At 36.2% G+C, this 24,738-nt stretch overlaps 1 protein-coding gene across 5 annotated transcripts in view; it reads right to left on the reverse strand.

The window, feature by feature from the left end:
• EML1 (EMAP like 1) overlaps nt 1-24,738 on the reverse strand; it is a 108,712-nt gene that overhangs the window by 11,093 nt on the left and 72,881 nt on the right. For 3 of the 5 annotated variants that reach the window (XM_088539654.1, XM_088539656.1, XM_088539652.1), the window contains exons 4-13: nt 19,419-19,553; nt 15,606-15,634; nt 14,932-14,958; nt 11,692-11,821; nt 7,751-7,900; nt 5,613-5,682; nt 3,694-3,804; nt 2,526-2,621; nt 1,857-1,991; nt 277-376 (exon numbers count right to left, since the gene is read on the reverse strand). In XM_088539654.1, the coding sequence (XP_088395780.1) occupies nt 277-376; nt 1,857-1,991; nt 2,526-2,621; nt 3,694-3,804; nt 5,613-5,682; nt 7,751-7,900; nt 11,692-11,821; nt 14,932-14,958; nt 15,606-15,634; nt 19,419-19,553 (983 nt within the window). Of the gene's footprint in view, nt 1-276; nt 377-1,856; nt 1,992-2,525; nt 2,622-3,693; nt 3,805-5,612; nt 5,683-7,750; nt 7,901-11,691; nt 11,822-14,931; nt 14,959-15,605; nt 15,635-19,418; nt 19,554-22,274; nt 22,323-24,738 lie in introns of all 5 variants that reach the window. The other 2 variants (XM_088539657.1, XM_088539653.1) reach the window with 2 other exon arrangements.

Raw genomic sequence — 24,738 nt, forward strand, 5'->3', positions numbered from 1 at the left:
TCTTCTGAACATGTAGAAGCAGCCCTTGCTTGAATATAGAGCACTGACTCAGAAGAGGTGAAAACTTAGTAAAATATGTCACATTAAGAGAAAAGAACATTTGCATCCATCCCAAAAGAACTGGCAGAGGCAAAGAGATCTTGCAACATACAAGGGATTCACTTCCTTTTCTAGGGAAAAAAAAAAAAGCAGAACACATTCCTAAAATGGGGTTACAGTCATGCAAAAGTTCAGCCTTGTAATAAGGTTTCACAATGATTGTCACTCTTGTCTTACCTTTCCCCCAAACCAAAATGTTTCCGCTTGAATCTCCTGTAATAGTATCACCATTTTCAGAGAAGGTCACACACAGGACAAACTTTGGCTTCTCTTGTTTCTGTATGGTTATGAAAAATACACACTCAGAGCAACACACAGCACCATTCATTTTAACTGCATTCATTTGAGAAATTTAGTTTAGTCTTTCCCAGTTCCATCATTACTTGAATATCTACACAAGAGTTGACCTCTTTCCAATGGTCCAAACAGTTCAACTAGGCAAGGTCAAAAGATGCATCGGGGAGCTTGGGGTGCCCGTACTGCACCCAATGCTACGTTCCAGCTGCAGGTGAGATGACCTGCCAATGTTTAACACAAGACCAAGAACGTCCCGAGATATTCTGAATCCCCAACTCCCTCTAAACCCCGAAGACTCAAAGCATTGGGAAATGGCCGGCAATGCAAGCAAGCTTTATTATTATTTTGTTCTCCAAAGATTCTAGGAGAATTACTATTACTCTAATCCCTACTAGAGAGCTTGGCTGCAGTATAAATCATTTTTGGATTGACTACTAAATTCAGAAGTGGAAATGTTGCTTTAAGACCCTGCATTTAAGATACTGACAAGAACAAAACGGAATTATTCTTAACTGTAAGAATACAAATATGTTAAACTATCTAGTAGCTTCCAAGGACATTATTTACCATGTTTGCTGAACAGTAAATTTTATGGTTTCCTTTCTCCCTTAAACTATTTGGAACTAGTTATTAACTAGGACCACCATAATTTTGCATTTACAACAACCATATGTCATAATAGTTCCATAACAGAGGCAGAAATCATCCAGCTGTTTAGAAGATAGGAATGAATGAAAAATAAAATAAAATGAAACAAAATTCAAAGCATTATCTCAGTATCTCATCTGTATTTCACACAGAATACATAAGCTGACATTGCAAAGTGGTTGTTTTGGCTGTTCTTGCAAGTCATGACTCCACAAGCAAATTGTTAACTAGATCCTGCTGTAGTTTTCCGCAGTCGATGCAAACATTTCCCGTTTGCGCATGTAAAGCTGTAAAGTTTAGTCTATGTTTAAGAACAAAACCAAATCAAGGCCTTGATTTAAATTAAAATGATATTTAGGACACAGTGTGCAGCTCAATCTATTCAAATTGCCTATGTGTATGTACCTGAGCAGAACAGAGGAAAAGAATATTCATATTCACATTATTTTTAATTGAATTAGATGTGACTTTGCAAGTCCTTCCTCTGACAATGAAAAAAGGGCATATTTTTCTTTCTATATTTTTAACCTGGAGTGAGCACAGAGAGTTTTAATGTAATTTTCTTTTCCTGGGAAGCAGTATAGAGAATATAGAAAAAGGCAGATAAGGAACAGAATGGGAACTACCCTTTGAAACGTCACTGTGGCAAATCATCAAAAAGTTTGCTGTGCTATGCCAAGAATGCTATCTGAATTTTTGTAAAATTGCAAATTCGATAATTATATTTGTAGAGTTGTTCATATATTAAGCCTTATTCCTGTATGACTGTACCATTATGATTAACATGAAATTAAGGAAATAGCTTATTTTACCTCAAATAATCCTTGCTTTTTAATGAGGGAATTGCCTTCTAGTGTCCAAAAATAAAGGTGTGATTTTCCACAAGTAACTATTATATTTGTGTCAGTGGGGTGAAAATCTGCAGCAAATACAGCCTCATTAGAGCACTTGGAAGAGAAAAGAAAAAACATTGTATCACAATTTAAAATTCAAAGAGAAAAGCAATGTAAAATGTTTCTCTAGCTACATAAATGATTAACTCAAAATATAAGAAAAATACTGAGCCATTCATTTGTTATTCAAGACTGGAACATTTTGGCACAATACTTTGAAGCAAAAAGACTGAAGTCAAATGATCTTTTTTTTTTTAAGTTAGTATCAAAATTTATCCTTCAGAGGTATGTCTGATAAGGAGAGGAAGATCCATATGAAATACAAGATTAGTTTAACATGTTTCTTTTCTGCACATGTTATCATTGCTTTCCAGTTTTCTAATAAATTATAACATGACTACAGCAACAAAAAACTTATTAGGATGATCTTAACAGTAAAAGGAAAGAATTCCTTTTATCCGATTTTTTGCCTTTTATAAAATGAAAATGTTGAAAAGGCACAAGAAGTTAAATATTGACGTTTTATGACAAGAAATCCAGATCTACATACAAGCAAGTAGCAGTACACAAAATATCTTATTGCAACACCTTGACATCTGCCAGTTTTTCTTCTTTCTGCCAGTCCCACACAGAAAGCACGTGGTCATTGGAGTCATCCACTGAACACAGGCTACTTCCTCCATTCTAAAGCAAAACATGGAAAATATTAATGCATCCATAAGCCAATAGTAGAAAAATAAAAATACCCATAAAAAAGAAATACTCCTCATAGGCAAAAAGGACATATTTGTTGCTATATTTTTAGTTATCACATAGATCTTCATGATATATAGCATTTTGTTGGATCATTGAAAAATAGGGCTAAAAGGGGGATACAGAGAGGTACTCTTTCAGCAGAGACTGTGGAAGACTGGAAAACCATGGTCTGTGAGGAACGAGGTAGGTACGTCTTTTTAAACTGTTTTTAAATGTTGGTGGTACTTTCAGTGAAGTAAATTTTGGCTGTGAAACATTCGATTTAGTCTTGTCCTTTTTGAAAATGCTTTTTTGGTGACTGGAGTAAATCACAGCTGTTGGGTTCTTACATATTCTGCTCTATACAGAGAGTTTCTAGGTTTCTGTGTGTGAACTTATAAACTCACATTTCTATATGTGACTTGCATACCTTCTGTGTCATCTTTTTTACCCTCCCCGTGATAAACCAGGGCTTGAAAGGTGCTGACAGAAGGGCAGCAACAGAGCATTCAGGGTTCTCAACAGTCCTTTACCGATAAGCCTTTTGCTGCTTTCGGACAAAATATTTTGCTACTTCTATGCGAGTCTCATTTTCTAAATCCCGAATCTGGGGTATACGCCATCATAAAACACCACTTTTAGAGACAATGCACAAAAAAAATAGCTGCAGAAATGGAACAGTTCTTTCTTCTTTTTTTAAGAAAGAAATGTAATGAAAAGATTAAAGGGAAAAAGATAATGAAATTTCTTGAATATAAGTACCTGTGCAATTGTCTGTCCCTGAAAAAAATTAATAGCAATTTATGGTATGCATAAGAGAATTCTGAGACTATTGCTATCTTTTGTAATGATATAAACAGTCTGCGCTTTCAAGCTTTCCTCTTCTAAAGAGGAAGTTGAGAGAAACGATGCCTTGAAAGCTGAGGAAAAGAAAAAGCTTGGTCAAGGAAGTTAAATTTAAAAGACTTCAAAGATCTGTTTGGTGCACATTTTTAATATGTATGAGTATTCATTTACTTACAGATTTAGAAAAAGCAATGCAAGTGACAGCTCGGTCAAAAAAACCCATTCCAATGACATGCAGTGTATTCAGAGTAACAGAATCCCAGACACGTACATGTGGTGGTAATTGCTATAAAAATAGACATAGAAATAACGGCTGAAACAATGGTGCAAAATATATCAAGGTTAAAAAACACAAACAAACAAAAAAAGAAGATAATGCATCTAAGAAACATTTAAACCCAATTTAAGGCATGAATGTCATTGGGACTTCCCTGGAATGGCTGTTTAAGCGCAGATGGCTACAAATGAGAGCTTTGCTTAGGACCAACATCTGAGATGATTGAATATTCAGAGCATTCAAGTCTCACTGACAGTTGCTAATGCAGAGAAATTAATGGCTACTGAGACATGTTTCATTACATGAAAATTGCTGATAAACTGGTGACATGGGACCCAGGGTTAGTCCAGGGTTTAACCCATAACAAAGAAGATAATTCTGCTCAATGTCAAACAGCAAGGACATAAAGAAGATTAAGAATTTCTAAAGTGTAAATAATTTCTGAATTATAAAAATGATCATCTAAAAGTTTGTATCTTCAGATTCTTCTTTACATTCATAGTCAATCAACTTTTCTTTTTAAACACAAAACTCAGTGTTTGTATCACTAGGCATACATTGCCCCAGAGCACTTCCCTATGAAATTTTTGTGGTTCCTTTTCTCCTTCCCAAACCCTGCCTTTTGTAAAACAGAGATTTACCGTGAAGACAGAAATGCTTCTCAAATCCACTAGAGGGCAATCCCAGTAAGCACATGTTGATTAAGTGTTATATGAAAGCAGTTAGGAATTTAGAGCTGTATGTTCAACCTTTGCAGGAAAACAGCAAAGGACAAATTTTATTTCCTTTTTCCCCTGCCCTTTCAAATGAAACTAATAAAAGGTTTATTGCAATATCTGAAAGAAAGCAGCAGCCATCAGTCTTTCTTTCTCATTGATCATAAATAGGGAAATTACCCGTAAATCAAAACCATCCCAGTACCGCAGATATAGAAATGTCTTTTATATAAGATTATATTCCACTTTCTCCTGAAGCATAGGCAAAAAACCCTCATATCTTATTTAACAAATATAATGGTAAACAATTGTACTTACGAAGTTAAAAGAATAAAGCTCATTTTAAAAGTGAATTTATGTTACTTAGCTAAGTTATCTTTACTTAAGCTTTGTAATGTGACCAAGATTCATTTACACGCAGTCAGCATATTGATAACCCTATTTTTAACCCTTGCTTATAAGTCTTTGATGACATCTATGAAAAAATTTCCAATAGCTTTGCCACAGTATCAACTGAGCAACTTTTTCCTCAGACTTTTATTCCCTCTTCTGCTGTCTGTCTGTCTATCTATCTATCTATCTATCCTTTCTTACTTAACATTTTGGGGCAAAGACAATTTTCTTCTGTCTTGTTAAATTCCTATCCTACAACCTGGGTTTACAATGGCAAGAATAGGAAATGATTTATTTTTCAGCAAAAAACCCAAAGCCATTCTTATTTGTACTTTGTTTTTGGTATTGGTGGTCAGAAATGAACTTGTTATTGTCCTACCAAATCTCCTCTGCTGCTCCTCCTTTTCTTTCCAGGCTCCCTACCTGCCCTTCCTCAGGTTTCCCCACTAGAGTCATCCTTTCACATCTCTCCATGAGACCAATTCCAAAGCTACCTTAGGTCTGGGTAAGCAACAGGACAAGAAATGACTGAGTGATCTTGATAGTGGGACGAGCTAACTCTGATATGGTACAATATGCATTCCCAAGTGAGTTTGTGCTCATTCCTGACATTTAAGACCAGTAACTGCAATATGAAAAGTATACATCTTTTGACAAGGTATTATTGTGAAATGCAAGAAATTATATGTCAGCAAAGGGGTCACTCACTTTTCCATCTTTGGATGTACCTGCAACTTGACCTGTTGCTATAGTGATTCTATCAGGATGGACAGCTAGGCTGGAAAAGAAAAACGAGAAAAGGTCAAACTTCAAGCAATGGAAGCCACAGATTATATTTTCCATTATATTTTTGCTTCAGTTTGTAATAGCCTTTAGTCATAAAACACATAACAGCCATGTAAACATTTTACACACCTATAAACAGAATCGAGAAAACAATTTTTCATGCTCTTATTCAACAAACTGTTCCCTTACAAACAAAGCAGTGATATGCATAAGCCTCAACACCTACCCCGACCAGCACCAGTGTTACTTACGTTGGTATTCACCTCATCTAGATTTAAATGACTGCAATATATAGGGAGTTCACAGCTGAGCTTATTATCTAACTTCAGATAACTCCTATCAGAGTGGGTAGAGATCTGGTCAGTACAGCCCAAGTAGTCCAGCCAACAAGCCCCCAGGCCAAACACACACATCTACACAGAGGACAAAATGCTCCCTAGGATCTATTGACCAAATATGCTGGGACTCCTATTAGAACTTATTTATCTAGCTAAGATAGACACCTGCAATCAAGAAAAATGATTCCAACCCATGGTATTTTTCCCAGAGCAGGATGGCAGTTATTAGAGTCTGAGCTTAATAAAAATGTTCATCACCTTGTCTCTAATAATTTTTAAAAGGTAAAAAAAAAAAAAAAAAAAAGCACTTACATAAGAACGGGGGTGAAAAAAGGTAAGAACTAGGGTACAGAAATTACATCATCTGATTCCTGGAATCAAACCTGAGATTTTTAAAACTATGATCAACAATAATTAATGCCTCTAAGAAAATACAATCTTGAATTTGTATTTAAGTTGTTCCTGGAGTAAATTCTATCTGAACTCCTTTTTCATGGCAGCTATTTTTCATATAATTCTAAAAAAGTAAAGTGCTGTTCAAAATGAACAGTGGCAATAATTCATTCAGCTTTATCATGCAAAGCTGTATGCTCTTCCTAATAAACCTGAGTGCTCTTGAATATCTACGGAGTGAGAAAATTTGAAAGAAATGAAATGGAACAGGTCCAAGTTAAAATCTCCCTGTAAAACAACTAGATTGTATGAACAATTTGATTTAATGAAACATGCTCACAGTGCAACCAGATTTCATTATCACTTCTATTTTTGGCTTTCATGGACAACAGGTGTTCCCTAATGCCTAATCTAAAGAAGGGATGTCAAACTCATTTTGTACATTAGGGCCCATCAGATAATCCTGGTGCTTGTTGGAGCCACACTCAAAAAGTAGGCAGATACTGTCAAGATAAACCATACGCTTATTTATATTATGTTTACCACAATTGATATTTTCTGACACCTACCCTCCTCTAAGCTTGAACACAGATAGGCACTTTGAAGCCCAAGCTGGCATGTCTGCATGGCGTTAGCCTGTATGGGCCAACCAGACCCCTCTGGACTAGTCTGCAGGTGTCTGCCACCATGCAGACATGCCTAAAGACTTCCAGGAAGACTGCAGATGAGATTAGAACTGTTGTGGTTAGATCCAGCCAGAAGGACCTATATTTGGCACCCTGACCTAGATGAAGAAGAATAATTCAATCCTGTTTAAAACAGGGAACAGAAGCATGATTGTATCAATACTAGGAGGTGAGCCTAGAGAAGAAATTAATGTCAACTTATCCTAAACACAGATTAATGAAGAAGAGCAGATCTGCAGGTCAAAAGTCAGATTTCTACTCTTATACAGTAGAATTCTGCTCTTCTGTGTGCTCTGTGTAATCATATAGCAGACTTCAAGGCAGGTTTTGCGAGCAAACCTGCTTTTGGACAGATACTTGGATGTCTTAAATGCCTGTGCTGTCACATCCTGGCAGTAGTTGCACCTTGTGCTGAGCGGATTACAGCTATAGCCTATAGAGTAGATTACAGCTCTTTCTATGACCATAATCACATCTTAACTCAACTGTGCAAACAAGGTGTCACAGACTGGCACCCAGCCCATGTAAGACTTATGGATTAAATCATTAGAATTCACTTTAAAATTATATATAAAAAAAGTACAAAAGATGAAATCACAGACATTCTTTCATGAGAAAAAAAAATGTGTATTAGGAGACTTACCACTTTACATCATCATTATGGCCAGTGTAATGTCTCTGAAGCTGTTCTTCAACGTTGAATAACACAACTACCGACGCAATGAAATACACAGTTTCACCCGTTGGAAGAAGATACAGGTTACTGCGGCAGTCCCGACCCCTATATCCATAGCTAGCACGTTTGTCAAGGCACAGTAACATTACCTAAAAAGTCAGCATGTTAAAAGGAAGCAAACACAAAATGCTTTTCTGCCACTGGGATTCCCTGATATTTGGCATCTCTTGTTTTGAACACAGCTATACTACTTGAAAGCCTTCAAAAAATCTGTGCTTTCAAACAGTAAAAACAAAGCATTTCACAATCTTCATTACATAGAAGAGAACTGGCAATGGAGACAGGGACAGGATTTTGACATACTGCCTCTTTACTATTCTCTGGAATTTTATAAAAAACAGACAAAAGCAACATCAATTTTGTCCCATGTGTATTTACTATTTACACTGGTTGACTCTAATTAAAATAAAAATTTGGACTTGATGCAAACACTAATAAGTTATTCAGTACATCTCCCTGCATTATATTAGGATTGACTGCATTATCCTTTGTTCTGGATGATTGATTTCATTATTCTGGTCATTAGCAACCAGATGGACATAAACCTGGAGAAGGGTTACCTCATACATTTCCATTTATTTGTAGTATTTAAAAGGCAATGGCCCAGATTCTGATGCTAGCCATATCAACACTAATCTAAAATTAATCCAGTGAAATAACTGGAATTAATCCAGAAAAAATCTCATTTAGAGTGAATGTTAACTCAGTCAAATTATGTAGTTTTATTCTTGTGAAGAGTCATCAGGGATTGCAACTATTCTGGCTTTCTCTTTTTATGGGAACAGAGAGGAGCTGTGTTAGCTGAATCTTGGCAAAACTGAACAGCATTCTAATTCAGTCAGTATGGAGAATCTGGCTGCAACACATATTTGTGTATGCACTAAACCCCCAATTCTAAGATATTTAAGAGAGATTTGTGCTCTATTTTCTATGGTTGAAGATTACATAGTCAAACTAAAATACCCACATTAACACAATCCAAGAAATAAGGATAAAAGCCATCTTACTTCTAAAATATGAACTTAAATACCAGGTTGATGATGTTTTAAATAAACCCAGTGAAGGTAGTCATTCATTTGCTATGCTGCATACCCATCCACCAAAATGTGCAAAAATCCAGCTTTTAAATGCCTAAAATGGAATATTTCTTCAGTTTTTCCAAATTATTTTTCAGAATGGAAAGTTTCAAGTTTGACATATTAAAATTTAAAGAAATTAAAAATATAAATGCCTTACAATTGCAGATAATCTCCTAAGAATTTCTAAGATGTCTGCAAAGATAAGAGTTACTATTTTAATTGCAGGACAGTGCTTTATTTGGCCAAATTTATTTTTCTCTATGAGGCCAGATGGTACTACCAGTTGAAGCCAACATCACAATTACCTTAGTTCAATAACTAAAAATAATTTTCTAATGAACCAGGTGCTTAAATTAGGATTTAAAAATTAAAAAAAAAAACATTATACATACACACCTTCATGTCTCTGTGTGTAAACATGGGTGTTAAATGGAAAACACACGTTCTTTCAAGAAAAGCTTTCTCTTCCCCCCTGCCCTTTCAGATGAATGAACTGCTGATTGCACTGCTGCACTCAACCCCTCCTTTGATATCTGTGGTCAGATATTTCATCTCTCAGTTTTTCTCAGGTTTAAACACCCAGGGCTGCTCTCCTTCGCCTCCCGACGCCCCATGCTCAGCGTTTGTGGCTTCAGCGGCTCCTCGAGGCGCTGGCACCCCGGTGGCTGTCCCCCTACCCCATTAGATTTCATGTGTGCCACTCGACACGTATTTGATTTTCTTGCTGCTCTTCCTCATCACAGTCCACTCGGCCATTCCCGTTGCTCCCTCTTGCCTCCGATGCCTCATTTCTCTTTCTTACACTCCTAAGCCTTTCCAAGTGCAATCCCACAGCTCTTCTCTCCCCCTCCAGCGCTGTTCTCCTCCCCACAGACAGCTCGGCTTCTCCAGCCTAACTGATGGGAGTGCCTGCAACATCAGGTGCGTTCTGCTCTTTTGTCCTTTTCCTTAAATTATCTTTCACTACAGCCTCCAGCCTTTCTTCTCATCATTCTAGTCTGCGAACTGGACATTCACTGTAAATACCTAGTCATTGAGGTACATTTTAACTATGGATATCATGGTTGAGTAATTGAGTAAATTAAATCTGGAAAACAATCATTTTTTTTCCTTTTTGGAACTGTATCTCTCCTCTTCAGTAACTTTTTAGATTTATTTTGAATATTTTATTTATTCATACCATTTTACTGCTAGCAAAGTTTTATTAATGTATAGGATTCTACTAGGTGTACACACAGAAACACCTGAGAGGACATATGAATATTCACACTAAAACTAATATTTTCTTCTGGCAAATTTATAAATCAGTTAAGAAAGCTTAAGTGAGAAACTAGTGATAAGGAAATTATGATCTACTTCAATTATCATTTCCTATAGTAGTTTAAAATGTTAACTTTAGCTTCCCTCTACACATTGCTAATGAGAACCTGTTTTGTTTATTTAGTATTTGTGTTTAAAAAGCATCGTCACACTTTCTCCCATGTCATCCTTATATGAGACGGGGCCCCTCATAGAGGTCTGAAAAGTCATCACTCAATTTTGTTGTGATGTGCTGAAGAACTTGGACAGTGATAAGATACATATTGCTTGCAGCACTCTACTATCACTTTAACCTCAATCAGTTTATTAATTTGTGCTATTTAATTGATTTCTGGTTTTTAATCCATCTTCAGTCATTTCTGTATTTATTATCTCCAGATCCAGCAGAAAAGAATAGATCTCATAGACTCAGCTGCAATAGAAATAAAAAAAAATGGATAGTAAATCTGTCATTAATTTGGAAACTTGATGTGTACATTCTGAAACCACATGTAGTTCTATTTATAAAACTTAGCAAAAGACTATTTGCAGTTTGTCTTCTTTTATATGAAGACAAAGTGACTTCCTATTTGCACTGTTTGGGACCAAGAAAAAGTCTTTTCTTAAAATAGAAATCCTTTGGAAGACTTTGTCTATCTAAAGATAGTGGATATTGCAAACAGATTGAAATCTTTCTGTGCTTATGCTTTATCTTGACTCTTCTAGCCCACATGTTAAGAAGTGGACTTCTTCAAAAAAGAAGTCCTTTTTCCAATAAGGAGCAAATTTCCCTGTTATACTTAAAATTGAAATGCAAAAAAAAAAAAAAAAAAGTGATCTTCTTTTTAATATTTGAATTTTACATGTATGCCCATTCACATACACCGAAAGCAGTAGAAAATTTGGTTCTTGGGTATTTATGGTGTTTAAAATCTAAATAAAATAAATAAAAGCAGTTTTTTATATATGATATCTATTAAGAGTTGCTAAGTAGACAACCGTTGCAAAGTGCTATTTGATTCTGCTGTTAACTAAATATTAAATTTGATTATAGAATCCTCTAAAGGACAATGGTGCACATTTTATAAAATACAGTTTAAAATGATAAATTACTAATGAGAATCAGTAAAAGACAGGAACTTGTTTCATGAATAGCATAATTAATAATCACAGCTTGGTACAATTTTCCAATATGCCTAGTTTGATCTTGAGCTAATTAGCATATTTCAAATGTAACCTTCAGGCAACATTTAAGCAAAATCTTCGTTAAACTGCCATCCTGTATTCCACAAAATGCAGCTGCCTCAAGACAAACACCTATTTGAATGGAACATGACCTAATCCTTCACTAAGGAAATGAACTCTATTAAAAAAAATCCTAGTTTTGCTACATTCTAGCTCTAAAAAATATGTAAAACAAATCATTAAGACATGATTATTTCCAGTATATCTCCACCACAGCAAGGATACACCCATTCCAGTTTAAGCCTCTTGGCTGGTAGTTCTACTTTTGCTTCCAAATTGTAAGATTCCACTTGCTCTTTGGGCATGTACATGGTAACAGGACGTCCACGAAGAAACATTTTTACGTATCCTTCCTCTACAAAAGGTCAGAAATGTTTAGCGTTATATAGAAAGACACAATTGGAGAACTCCAGTGTTTCTCTATCCCTTCCCGCTTAACGGTTTGGTGGGTTATAATTACAAAATGACATGCGCTCTCAAATTTACATGATAAATTATGCAGCTTTTTTTTTTTAATAATCACAGACATTAAACATTTTTTTTTAAACACAGCAAGTCCCTTTTTCCTCTAAATATTTTGAACAGCAGAATTAGAACTAAACAATATTAAGAACTACAAAACTGTAAGGATTGAGATAAAAACTAATTTTTTGTTAAAAAATAATTTCTTTTAAACACTAAAAGTAAAAGGGAAAACATCAAAGATTACAATTAACGCAGAAATGCCACTTAAAATTATTTTATTTTTTAAAATCAATATTTACATCAGAGCATCAGCATCTAAAGTATTTTGACACTCATTTGCATTCTTTGCATCTCAGTGTAAAGATACACTTTACACTTGATACACAGTGTTAGAGATACATCCAGAATAAGGAACATAAACAATTAGTAAAGCGAATCATGCTGACGTACATGCAAAAAGAAATAAGTGCATAAGAATTACTAAACATTGAAAAAGGAATGACAACATTGACAGCACATTATAGAAAGGAAAATGACATACAGGAGAGAAGCTACAGAAGCTGAGTTGGCTCACGGAAGTAAACATTTCTAGGAGAAAATACTAAAAATAATGTGTTGGACTCTTAAGAAATATGTTTGGGAAAGAGAGGCAGGGATTAATAACAGATCTGGAAGTACTGACTTGGGGACTTCATGGGGCTTATAAAACTAGGTGATCTGGGAAATGCCATGAAGGTCTGACTAGGACTTTTGGGAACTGGCAAGGCCAAAGAGGGTGTCCTGTGAACTTCTGCTGCAGTTTGTCCACATTCAGAACGTGCTGGCTCTTGCTGCTCCATCGGCAGATCAAGGGATTCAGCCTTGTTCTCATGCGAATCAAGCAGTTTTGGAGTCAGTGACATCTGTAGAGTTACTAGACAGAATAATCGTGGGCACAGAGGAAATGGGAGGGCAGAAGTAACAAAATCATGTAAATAAAAAAAAAAAGTATACGATTTAGGTCTGTTAAAATTATGCTATGAATTGTTAAGTATCATTACACACATACCATAATTTTTTAAATTTGAAAACTAAGGCTCTATTTGAATTGGCAAATAAGCACACATTACAGATCCTGATTAAAAATATTGGCTGAACAAATAAACATCATAGCTATGTTTTAGTACATAAATATGTGTATTTTGCCTTTACACTAACTCATTTGGGAAAGGTGTCTAATTGATCTGTCACAATAAATTCACAGTTAGGGTTCTAAAAAATAAAAACAAACCTTAATTTACAGAATTCATGCATAAAATGAAAAAAAAACATAAAAATTTAAAAAGCACAGAACGATAATGGTGACAGATGGTTGGAGTTCAGGATGACTGTAAAATTGCCAGAATCATGGAAGTATTTTTAAAAATCTGCTGTGATAGATTTGTATTAGAAAATAATCTATAGAGTCTTCTCCCTATATGATAATAGTGCATGAAAGCTCTATTTGTGCAAGCATGCAGCATCTATTTAATGCTCTTAAAATACATGCTAATACTACTAATACTGGTATGCCAGAAGTTAATGCATTTTCAGCAGTGACAACTCCTGTTTACGCTAAAGACACAGATGAAACGTTTAATTCGTTGAACTGTTTGTGTCATCTGCAACACATCATGGGATGCATAAAACTTGAATTTAGACATCTACCATAGAAATATTCACATTTGACTGAGTCACTCAAAGCTCCATTTTAGAGTCAGTAGAGAGCAGGAGACACCCCTGGAGGGATTCATCACATGTTGTTTGGATGTTCAAAGACAAAGTTTATAAACTGAGTCTTCAAAGTGACTCTATCTCTCCACTAACTGTAAAGAAGAACTTAGGATGACTGGTCTAGGAATAGAAATGCCTAAATGTCTATGTCTAAGTTTTGGTAATATTAATCTTATCTATAATGATAGATGCCAGTAATAAAGCATGTGAATTACATGACCAATGCACATCCCTTTTCATTTGTTTTCCATAACAAATATTTTAAGACAGCAAAGATTCTCTGTGTGAAGGTATATAGATATAAAGACAGACAGTCAGCAGAAACTACAAAGAAAAAACAATGGTGAGATTTTTAAACAAATGTATCTTTTACACGTGCACTTTTGTAAAATTAAAATCGTTCTTGAAAATATCAGTAAAAACATATAGTTACTAAATTGAAATAAGATGCATGAACACTAGTAGGATCTGCAAAGGAGATCACTACTAATTGCAGGCATAAAATCAAATACTCAGAGGTAGAGACTTTTTCCTTTGTGAAGTCTTAAGATTTGTTGCAAAGCTGAAAGATGCTGATTAGTGGAAAATCTGTTAGGAATAAACTATCTCTAAAAAGCAAGACAAACCCGTGATTATATCACAGATATAAACATGCATCAAAAATGTGCATATTTACACTACAACTTAGCTACAGCTTAGAAATCAGTATGATACATTTTACCAAGTTTAAACTTAAAACATTTAGTAAACAGCATAGAGAAATTAGTTTTATGCCTAGGTCTGCTTACTCATGGTTCAGAAAACTCTACAGTCTACTCAGTATGAAAAAGCAAGGGAAACAAAAAATCAAGGCGCCTATAAACATATGTTAAACTAACAGCAAAACAGCCAACAAAGGGGCAGATTCTAAATGAATTTCAGCAGAAGTGCAGAACACCATTTCAAGCACAGTGAACATCCAGGTGTTGCCATATAGCTCTCTCAACATTTTTTTTTTTCTAATTCAAACTCCTCTGAGAAAGCCCACACACATCTAAATTATAACCCAATTTTAAAAGTGCAGAGGAGGGTTATAATTCAGTAGATGGTACGATAGATAGTGGTTTTTTTTTGCTTTATGCAAAAGAAATAGGAAAGGTTTGACATTGCAAAAGGCAAGTTATAAAATAGCTGTGTGTACGTACAGCTTTTATCATATTGGCACTAGTTTTGCTTCGAGAGCTATGAGGTTTTGGAAGTGAAGCCTACCTTTGCAGTGCGTCACACGGCGCTTCCCTTGTGATTACAGAGACAGAGACAGAAGGGCTAGATAAAGATGTGTTTGAGTACAACAGGCTCACTAAATACCTGCTCTACGGGCGGTCCAGGCGCATTCTGCTGGAGGCTAACCTGTTACCTGACAAAACACTGAGCCATACTCCATTCAGTAGGGTGGGTAAGCACAGTCAAAGCTCTATTCTTCCAACTAGTAGCTTTATATGTTTAATACTTGCATTGTTAAAATATTAATTTAGGCTTTCTTATGTATCTATATGCTAAAAATAACTATTAAGAATATCACGTATAACATTCTTACAAATAATCATTAACTTCAGTGAGAATTTTGCCTGGATGAGTAGTGGTGTCACATATGTTTAACTACTGATCTGGCAGAAAATGACAGAAGAATAACAATTCCAAATATATTTGGGGTAACAAAACACAGCGTTTTCTTCTTTGTCTTCTTTTAAAGAATCTCACTGTAAAATAAACCTGTTGGCCCCATAAAAAACTAGAGAAAACTGATCAACTTTTTGAAAAAATATGCTACCAGTTGCCTGTAGGTTTCTTCCTTAAAGTCCCAAAAACAGTTCTTGGACATCCACAGATAAATTCTGCTATGCTATCAGGGTTATCTGTTTAAAAGTTGTAAATGTTCCTACCTGCACTGAACATTGGTTCCTTGGGTTTGCTGTGAAAAAAAAGAAAAAAAAAATCAATTAAAAAAATTATGTGCATACTGTACATGCGAAAGATAAAAATGGTTTACACAGTCTTACAGTTCATTTATTTACATGATAGATCCTCATGTAGACACAATAAAAGCAGCAAATATCATGGTTCCTTGATGATAGATACAAACCTTTTTCACATTCAATTCCTTTTAGATCTCATGGCTAGAGATTGTCCTTCACTAACTGGCAGATCTTCTTATCCTACAGAGTTAGTTCAGTTGTAGGAGAACACTAGCCACATATTGTGGTCTCCAGTCAGTCAATAATATTTGTTATTTTAAAAAGGTCTGTAACTATAATAAAAAAGTAGGAATGCATCCTTAATTGTAAAATCTCTATGTACGTCTTTGTGGGTTGCTACAGCAGTGCATGTGAGGGTGTTTCCTTGCTTCGTGGGTTTGTTTCTCTCTGTATTTAAGGAGTAAAAATAAAATTTTGGTGCTTTTTTCTAGGAGTTTACACAAAACATGGAACTGCCTGATTGGTTCTTGGTGGATGGTATCATTTAATAAAACTCCAAAAGCTTCCAAAAAGCACATAACCATCAGTATTAAAATGTTTCTTCTTTCTCAATGGACTACTGCTTAGAAGACTGAAAATAAAGTTGCCTTGCCTTTTTTGTCTTAGGGAAACCATTTGGGAAAACTTGAAGGGAAAAATACACTATGTGCAGAGAAAGAAGAAACAGAAAAGATGAGCCGTAATCTAGGCAGTGCTGCAATAGCAAGGAGCAATCTTATTCATGAGTCAGTCATTGTCTTTATCCTTTGCACCTTTATGATTAGCAATGAGGATGCTGTATGTGGTGAAATGTAAAAGGGGCATGACTCTATCCCTGTTACGCAGTTTTCCTTTCAGGTCCATTTGCTCAGCATATATGAGGTTATATATATACTGTATAGGTATATAAGGTAATATAAGGTTATTGTTCTGAGTTTTGCTGTGATCCGAGAAGGGATGAAAAACATGCTTATTGTAACGGAGGAACGCTGAAGATAAAGCTTTCCTCTTGTCTCCACATCAGTCAAAGGGGATAAATAAAGTTTAATTTCCTAAACAGCCATGGGCAGATGAGGAGAGGATGAAAAATGAAATGAAATGGCTGCCCTTTTAACACAATATTTCTCAGCATAAAAGAATCTCTCTACAAAGGGGGTGATGTAAATAATTTTCCAATACTTTACCACTTCCCTTAATTTGGCACTGTTATATCAAGAATAATACGTTAACTTTATGATAGATTACTTAATGATTAACTGAATTCTATTGATCCTGCCCACTGATATAGCATCCTTTTATAAATACCAGCCATGAGAAAGACAAGCATCAAAACTCACGTCTCCAGCTGGCCTACAGAGGTAATCTCATCTTTAATAAATAGCATGACGTCTTGCTATTGCTAACAGAAAGATTAACGTATTTTCTTATGAATGAAGATAGGTACAGAAAATAAAAAGTTTGTATGATGACACAGTAGTCAAAAATACTTTATTATTACATATGAAAAAAATCACTTTGTTCTGAACAGTCCGTGATGACTTATTCAAGCTAATGAAGCTAATGTGAAAGGCTGATTCACTATAGTAATAAAGCACATCACGTGCACTTTCTAATTAAACACACCTTAACTGAAAGCACAGCTCAGAGCCTTGCAAACCTGAATCACTTTCCGCCTCTCTACCCCTTAGAAAACTTTATTCCTTCTCATAGTGATGGGGAATTGGGACACCCCAAAGTCATATGGAAGATTAGGGTCACCTCATCACCCCCTGCATCTTTAAAGCTTCTTAGAATATCTTTCTATAGGATTACATTTTTGCACAGTAGCCTACCACCTGAAATTAGTCATAGCACTCTATATACTTCAAAAACAATTTCACAATTGCCTTTTGAGATTCTCGACACACATTCTGCTATAAGCCTCACCTAGAAACCAGATGCAAAAAATTATAGGACTCTGAGTAGTTGGTTAAGCAACATCTCACTCCTCACTCTTCTACACATACAAGTACTTTTAGGGGGACAGTCTTAGGCCCTGGCACACAGAACCATGATCATTTTTTTTCTCATCCCATGACCCACTTTTTAAAAGCAATTTGAACAGTGGCACATTTTCAATGGGGAGCATTAAGTGTGTCCTTTTCCAGCCTACCCCCAAAGGATTACGGCTCTCTTCGCAGAGTGAGAGCTGTGGTTTCAAATGCCCTCAGGCTGCAGGTGATATAAATCAGGTCCTCTAGTTCTGGGAAAATTCTCTAATCACATTGTACCAATAGCAGGACCAGCATCACTAGCTCCAGCTAAGGCAGTTTAACATGTGCTCACAATTAGCTGCTTGGGATAAGTGCATGGTACTTAAGCACTGCATCACTTTGGACATCCTCCTTCAATTCTGATCAGTGGTGTAGCCCAAACAATTTTTTGTGTTGGTGTGGCCTCACAGCTGCAAAATTATATTTCTTTTAGATTTCTTTTGCAATAGTATGAAACTGTTGGAAGAGACATTTTGCTCTTTGTACTGTCAACAGTACAGAGAAAACAGTATCAAAAAAGAGTACATTTGTGCTAAGGCAAAAATGTGTATATTTACAGATCACATATGTATATCTAAACAATAAAAGCCTTCACATTGCTGCATATATAATTTTGGTCTCTAAAGATATTCTGAAAAATATTGGGGTATTGCAGGAAACAGGACATATGATGCATCTAGAAGATGACATTTCCTCAGTACAGACTGTTACATATAGTTTGCCATTTATGATCCCAAAATATATAATTAAATTAATTCATCAAATAACAGATGAAACTTTTTATCTAAGATTCATTTTGATATTTTTACTGTATTCAAAGCACTTAAACAGTATATGAATTTGAATAAAAAATACCAGACAGCGACCCATAATGGTTCATTTTCTTTACTAATTCTTCTAGGAAGCCCAGATGATCACACTAGCCTTTTAAAAGCAACTCAGCAAGATTTTCCAGAATTTGCAAGACCTACCTCCAAAGCTGTTCTCTACCCTCTGCCCACAAAAATCTCTCTAGTTTGCTTGCCTTCCTTATTACTCACTTCTCTCCTGACCCAAATCACAAAGGACAAGGTAATAACAGAAAATGTAAAGAGAAAAATGGCTCAGAGCCCTCTAAAAAATCATGTAATCACCATGTAGCTTGAACATACTAATATTGAAAACAGGGAACAACCTTAGTTACTTTTCTTTTTTTTATTCTTAAACCAATAACTATATTTAAGATGTATCAAAATATATAAGCAACCAGAGCTCTCCAAAAACCTAACATGAGGAAAATACAAGAAACAAAAAAAGAATTGTAAATTTCCAAACAATATGTTACTAGCCATATTTGTTTAAAAAACAGCATCAACCCACAACTGTCCTATCAAGAGGATATGCCAGGAACTTAATGACTAAGGAAAACCACCAAGATAATGGGAAAAACTTGTTCAAGAATTATGAGCTTTTGGGGACAATTCAAGATTCTCATGTTGTTCATGGTGCATAAAGCAAATAAACCTCATCTAAATTTGAAAATAGTTTGATTTAAAGTGCTTTAGAATGTTTTTCTTCCAACTGGTGTAGCTTAGGGGAAAAAAAAAAAAAGCCAAAAACAAACCAACAAAACACCTTCAGCTGAACAAGTTTCTGAAGACTAATTTCATTGAATGTCATTGTCAGGGCAGTAGGTGTAGGAAGGAGATTGGCTCTTAAACAACATTACCTTTCACTGTTCTTTTTGCCACTCGAGGAGCTGCTGGTGGATCCCGTGCGGTTGCGACTCCCCTTGGAGTCCCCATAGCTTTCCCGCCGGCCTCCCGGCGACACACGCTCAGCTGAGCTGGTTCTCTTAACGGTGCTAATAAAAAGAGGGGTCGAGCTTTACAGCAGCACTTGCAAAAGCACATACCGTTACGACAAACATTTTTGACAAATTAAATAGAATGCTGACTCTAAAAATAACTACATCTTGTAAAAGCTGAATTTGCCTTTTCTTTCTTTTTTATTAAACCACAGTTTGACTTGGTGAAGAGCCTACATAAGAGTTTTGCTGGGTATCTAGTACAAGAATGACTAATAAACTGCTTTTTTCCTTTGTCATAAAACAAAGGATGGGCTCTATCAGTAATGTAAGGTAGGCTGAAAAATCCACTTTTCAGGTAATAAGACATACTGTTGAGGCAGAAGATTCAAAGGACAAATATTTTGGAATATTGTTCCAAACTGGGGCTTTGTTTCTAATTGAAGTGGAAGAGTGCTACCTGGCACTGCCAACCAAACTGTGGAGAATGCCAAAAGTAGGTCAAAATTTGAGCACGCACAAGGTAACCTCATCTCTTCATTCAACATCAGTTATGCTGTGCTTCAAAGCCTAGTTTTAACATTCCCTCGGTGAAATTAACGGAGAGCTGGCCTGAGATTTGTCATTAGCTTGTCAAACACATATGCTTCCTACTTACACGGACGAATGGACGAGATGCCCCACATTCCCTGCCGGGGCGAGTCCTCAACAGCTCAGATCTTCCCTTTCCCTGGCACCCTCAGCTCCATCCTGCCAGGGTGCCCATCAGGAAGATCTTGTGTAACTTTTTGGCACCCCTTTACCATCCACCTCCCTCCGATGGGGAAAGATGAGCCAAACCAAGCAGTTTTAGTGAGCAGATGAATAGGAGCTTCCTTACTACCCTAAGCTTGTGCTGTTTTCCCTCTCTGCTTTCCCAGTAACATTCCCACAGCTCCCCACTGCCACTTTCTCAACCCAGGTCCCACAAGCACCGCTGATCACTTGGAAGATCGCACCAATACCCACAGTACCCTCTCCAAATCCCAACGCAACCCCCTCCAGTCCCAAAAATTCAGTCCTTACTCAGCCTGCTCCTTCAAGGTCCAGCCTCATCCCAGCGTTGTTCCCATCTCCATCCATCTCCACCAGCCCCTCCCTACCCCCTGGTCTCCACCAGGCTCCCTGTCCCAGGCCTCTGTGAGCACTACACCAAGCCCTGGAATGCTCCTATCAACCCACCACTACAAACTCTTCCTACCAGGACCTTGGCCACCTCCTCGGAATTTGTCCTACTTTTGTCTGTAGTGTAAGAAAAGGAACGGGCCCAGACTCTTCAGGCAACACCTTCCATTCAAACGGTTACACCAAAATGAAGGACGTTGCTTTTGCGGAGAGACTGATGCAAGAGCATCAGCAAGCTGCTAAGTTACACCCAGGGACAGAAAGAAAGAAGGTCCTAGGAGAAGGGAAGTGGCAGCAAGAAGAATTTAATTCCATCCTCACTTCAGAAATCCATGTTTCCTAAACTGGCCTAAGATTCTCCAAGTCATCTCAGAGGACAAAAAAGTTAAATAGCATACAGTATCATTTAATGTTCCCTGCCTGTCATAACATTATCCAGTTTAATATTACTCCAGTTAAAGGATAAAACTCTAATACTGATAATGTTTATGCCACATAGAGAACTTTTATTGGCTCAAGTCCTTCCACTACATTACACATACCACTGCATAGCATCCTGTCTGCGTGATTTTGCAGGAGCTAATTGTTATTTTTGCTTGCTTTCCTTGACCAGAAAAAGATGTTGCAACATTAGTGCACAACAAAATCTTTAAAAATTAATGAAGGAGACCACCAAACCTTTCTAATGTTAGAAAAAATGTTAAGTTACTGAAGTCATTTCAATTCCATTTTTTAATGTTGCCTATGATTTTATTTTTATAGCTATCAACATTCAAAGGACAAAGTAATGGATTAGAACAAATGGGATTGAAGCCCACAAATGTAATGCTATCTTCATTTTGGAAAATGAAATCCCACTTCACAATGTCAAAACTACTTTTAGTGCACTGGAACAAGTCGAAATTTTTTAAAACTGTGGGCTTATGGCTTAAAACAATTAGTGTTCTGAGAAATGTAATTTTAAATGTTCAACAGAAAACCAAAAATACCCAGTGAGCAGTATTAGCAGGTAGTCTAGAAATCACGCTTATAGCATTGCAGGTGTATTAAATCAGTTTTGCTGTATAAGCTTTTTGGAAGGTCCAGGGTGGTAAACACCATTATTTATCTTTGCGACTAAAGTAGATACACAGCAGAAGAAGAATTTAAAGCAAGGAGACAGTAAGACACAGAAAACATACAGGCCATTTTACATTGTTCTAAGAGTATAACTGGGTTCCAGAATTTGGTTTCCATATTAAGTGCATGAGGGGATGGCATTTTCAATCATTTAGCAATTTAGCAATATTTAGCAATGATATTTTTAGTTCATTTAAGCAAGCAATGTGGCCTAATGAACTATCCCCATAATACAAATGATGTTAGCATGAGAAAATTGTGATACCATAACTGGAATCATTATTGTGCAAATTTTGTAAGACATTAGAGTATATCAGTGATGATGACAGGCTTTTAAAATGCGCTTCTGGAAATATTAAAGTCTGTAATAATTTTGACCATTAGGATCTACAGTGTTAATACTACTACTAAAACAGTCTCTTGCTATGTGTTGAACCAAAACAGAGAGGAAAACAAGTGAGCTTCAATGCCACAAAGCTATTACGGATCCCTCACCTTAGAGCAGGCTTTTTCAGTTTGCATGCATTGAGAAGATTCACAGACCTGCTTATCCAGGTTGAGAGGTGCATAAACAAAGCAGAATAAAAAGTGAATGCAACAACAAAATGTGGAAACAAGACATTAAAAACAAACTTACATTAAAAGACGTATAATTGCATGCATTCAAGATATGAAGTAATGTGCAAGAGTAAACACCGTAGTGTTTATTGGCAGTCAGATGTTTGATCATTTCAAACCATACATTTAAGATCATCAATGTATTTTTGAATGACAAAAATCTTAGCAATGCTCTGTATATGCTGACCATTTCTAAAGCTACTTGGCAAAAAAAGAAAACCAAGGGGCTATCTGAGGAAACAAGACAGATGATCCAGCTAGAAGACAAAAGACTATTAACAAAGCAACAGTAAGCACAAGAAAAGAAATCCTCGTATATACATACATACACCACTGCATAGCATGAATGTTTCAGATGGTTGCATTACTGAACTGTGGTAAGCAAATCTGCCCCAAAATTAGAGAGAGAAAAAAAAAAAAGAAAGAAAGAAAAAAGAAAAACTTAAATATCAAAATGGGGCGGGGGGGGGGTGGAGCAGAATCTTGGTGGAGGAAAAAGAAAAGCTCCTTAATAAAATGAATTAAAAAATAGAGCTTATTGCTCTTAGCAGTAACTGACTATATTAATAATATTTTGAAACTTGTCTAGCACTCTTTCTGACCCTCATTTAATTCAATTAGAATAAATTCAGGAATACTATATAACTTTAATTTCATTATGCCTTAGAGCAAAGCGAAGTAATAACTTTAATTGTTGGCGATATAGTAAAGCGGAATAATGGTGTTGCCACTCAAAGTTCAATGGAGAGAGATTTTTTAATTTATATCCCTTTTCTTCTGAAACGCTATTCTTGCGAGTCAAGTGTTAAACAGAAGACTTAATTGAAGGTTTGATGCAGAGTTTGTGTGTGTGCCAGTTACAAATCACTGCTGCCCCCAGAACAGAATGTGGAACATTAATTCCAGGAGACTGAACAAGCTCCTAGGGGCCATGTGTTTAGAGTTTAATATGATAAATTCCTGTCCTTCTCAAGTATTTTATTCTCCCCACAAAGCTTTCTATAATGTTCTCTTTGTTCCAGCTTCCTCCTTTTGATCTCCATTCTCAGAGTTTTGCACCATTGTAATTTCACAATCTGCTCCAGAAGAAAGAAGGACTCATTGTCTTCTTTTGAATGACAAAGTACGGGCCGGTCTATAGGCTGCCTCAGCATCCCTACTGGGAAAGGTACTGGCTGCATTCGCCTTCTTACATTTTTTCTTTTTTCCCTCAACTGCTGGAAACAAAGCTATCCTCGATCAACCAAAAAAAAAATCTAGATTTTAATTGGGAACACAAAACATTTCTACTGTGCACTGGACAAATTCCAAACACAAACCTAATGTTAAGCAGCAAACTTCAAGCCACATTACATGTGAAAGGAGGAGTGCAGGGGGAAGGGAAACTTCTGTTCATGATACACAAAGCTCATCCTATTCTGAATGAGGGTTTTGAATTCTATGCACAAAGTTTGGAATTATCATACAGCAGAATTCAAAAAGATGGTACCCGAATACTCAGCCTAACTCCTGACTCCTACTGCTTAAAAATACTAAATATATCAAATTCAAAATCAAATTTTAACCAAGGTCTTTAAAAAAAATGTTGGTGCTGAATCATAATTTCTGATCCCAGTAACAACAGAATCACCAGGCTTTCTATCTTGCATTGCATTATTATTGTACACATTTATAATCTGTGACCTACATTTTTCGTTTGTTCTTTTGCTCTATGTGGGTGCACTTCATCCCCTCCTTACCTTGGGCGCTGACTATACAGACTGAATACTGAAGGGGGTTATGCCCTCAATTCTAATTAAAGCCAGAGTCAGCTGAGGTTGCTCAGCACTTTGCAAGATCTGGTTCTAATTAATACATTAGCCTGTCTAACAGCCTAGTGCTACCCCATGATGCAGGCTTTGCAGATGGAAAACCAATATGCATGGAGGTTAAGGGATTTGCATAAGGTCACGGAGAGTATGTGGCAGAACTTGAATAAAAACCTGCTAGTTCCACTATTTCAGCCCCAAGCCTTTTTTTACCACCTCCAATTTTATATTCCTGCCAGAAGCCATTTGCATTTCAAATATTAAATGGGAAATCAGAAAATGTAGTGAACTCTGAACTGCATCTTCTTGGTAATCCAGCAACGGGAGCAAGGAGGACACCAGCCTGCAGGTTCAAAGGAGTTAACCAACACATTGAAATACAGCTATTGTATGAAATGAGATTGTATTTGGAGACATAGGAATCAGTACGTATATTTCTATGCAGTGGAATGTATAGATGCTCACTTGATTCCTGTGTAGATATTTGCGTATATTTATATAAATACATGCAGCAAACAGTTTGAATGAACAGA

Source organism: Tinamus guttatus, unplaced genomic scaffold (genome assembly GCF_059628265.1).
Source record: "Tinamus guttatus ecotype Peru unplaced genomic scaffold, ASM5962826v1 Tinamus_guttatus_pri_ptg000048l, whole genome shotgun sequence".
Lineage (NCBI taxonomy): Eukaryota > Metazoa > Chordata > Aves > Tinamiformes > Tinamidae > Tinamus > Tinamus guttatus.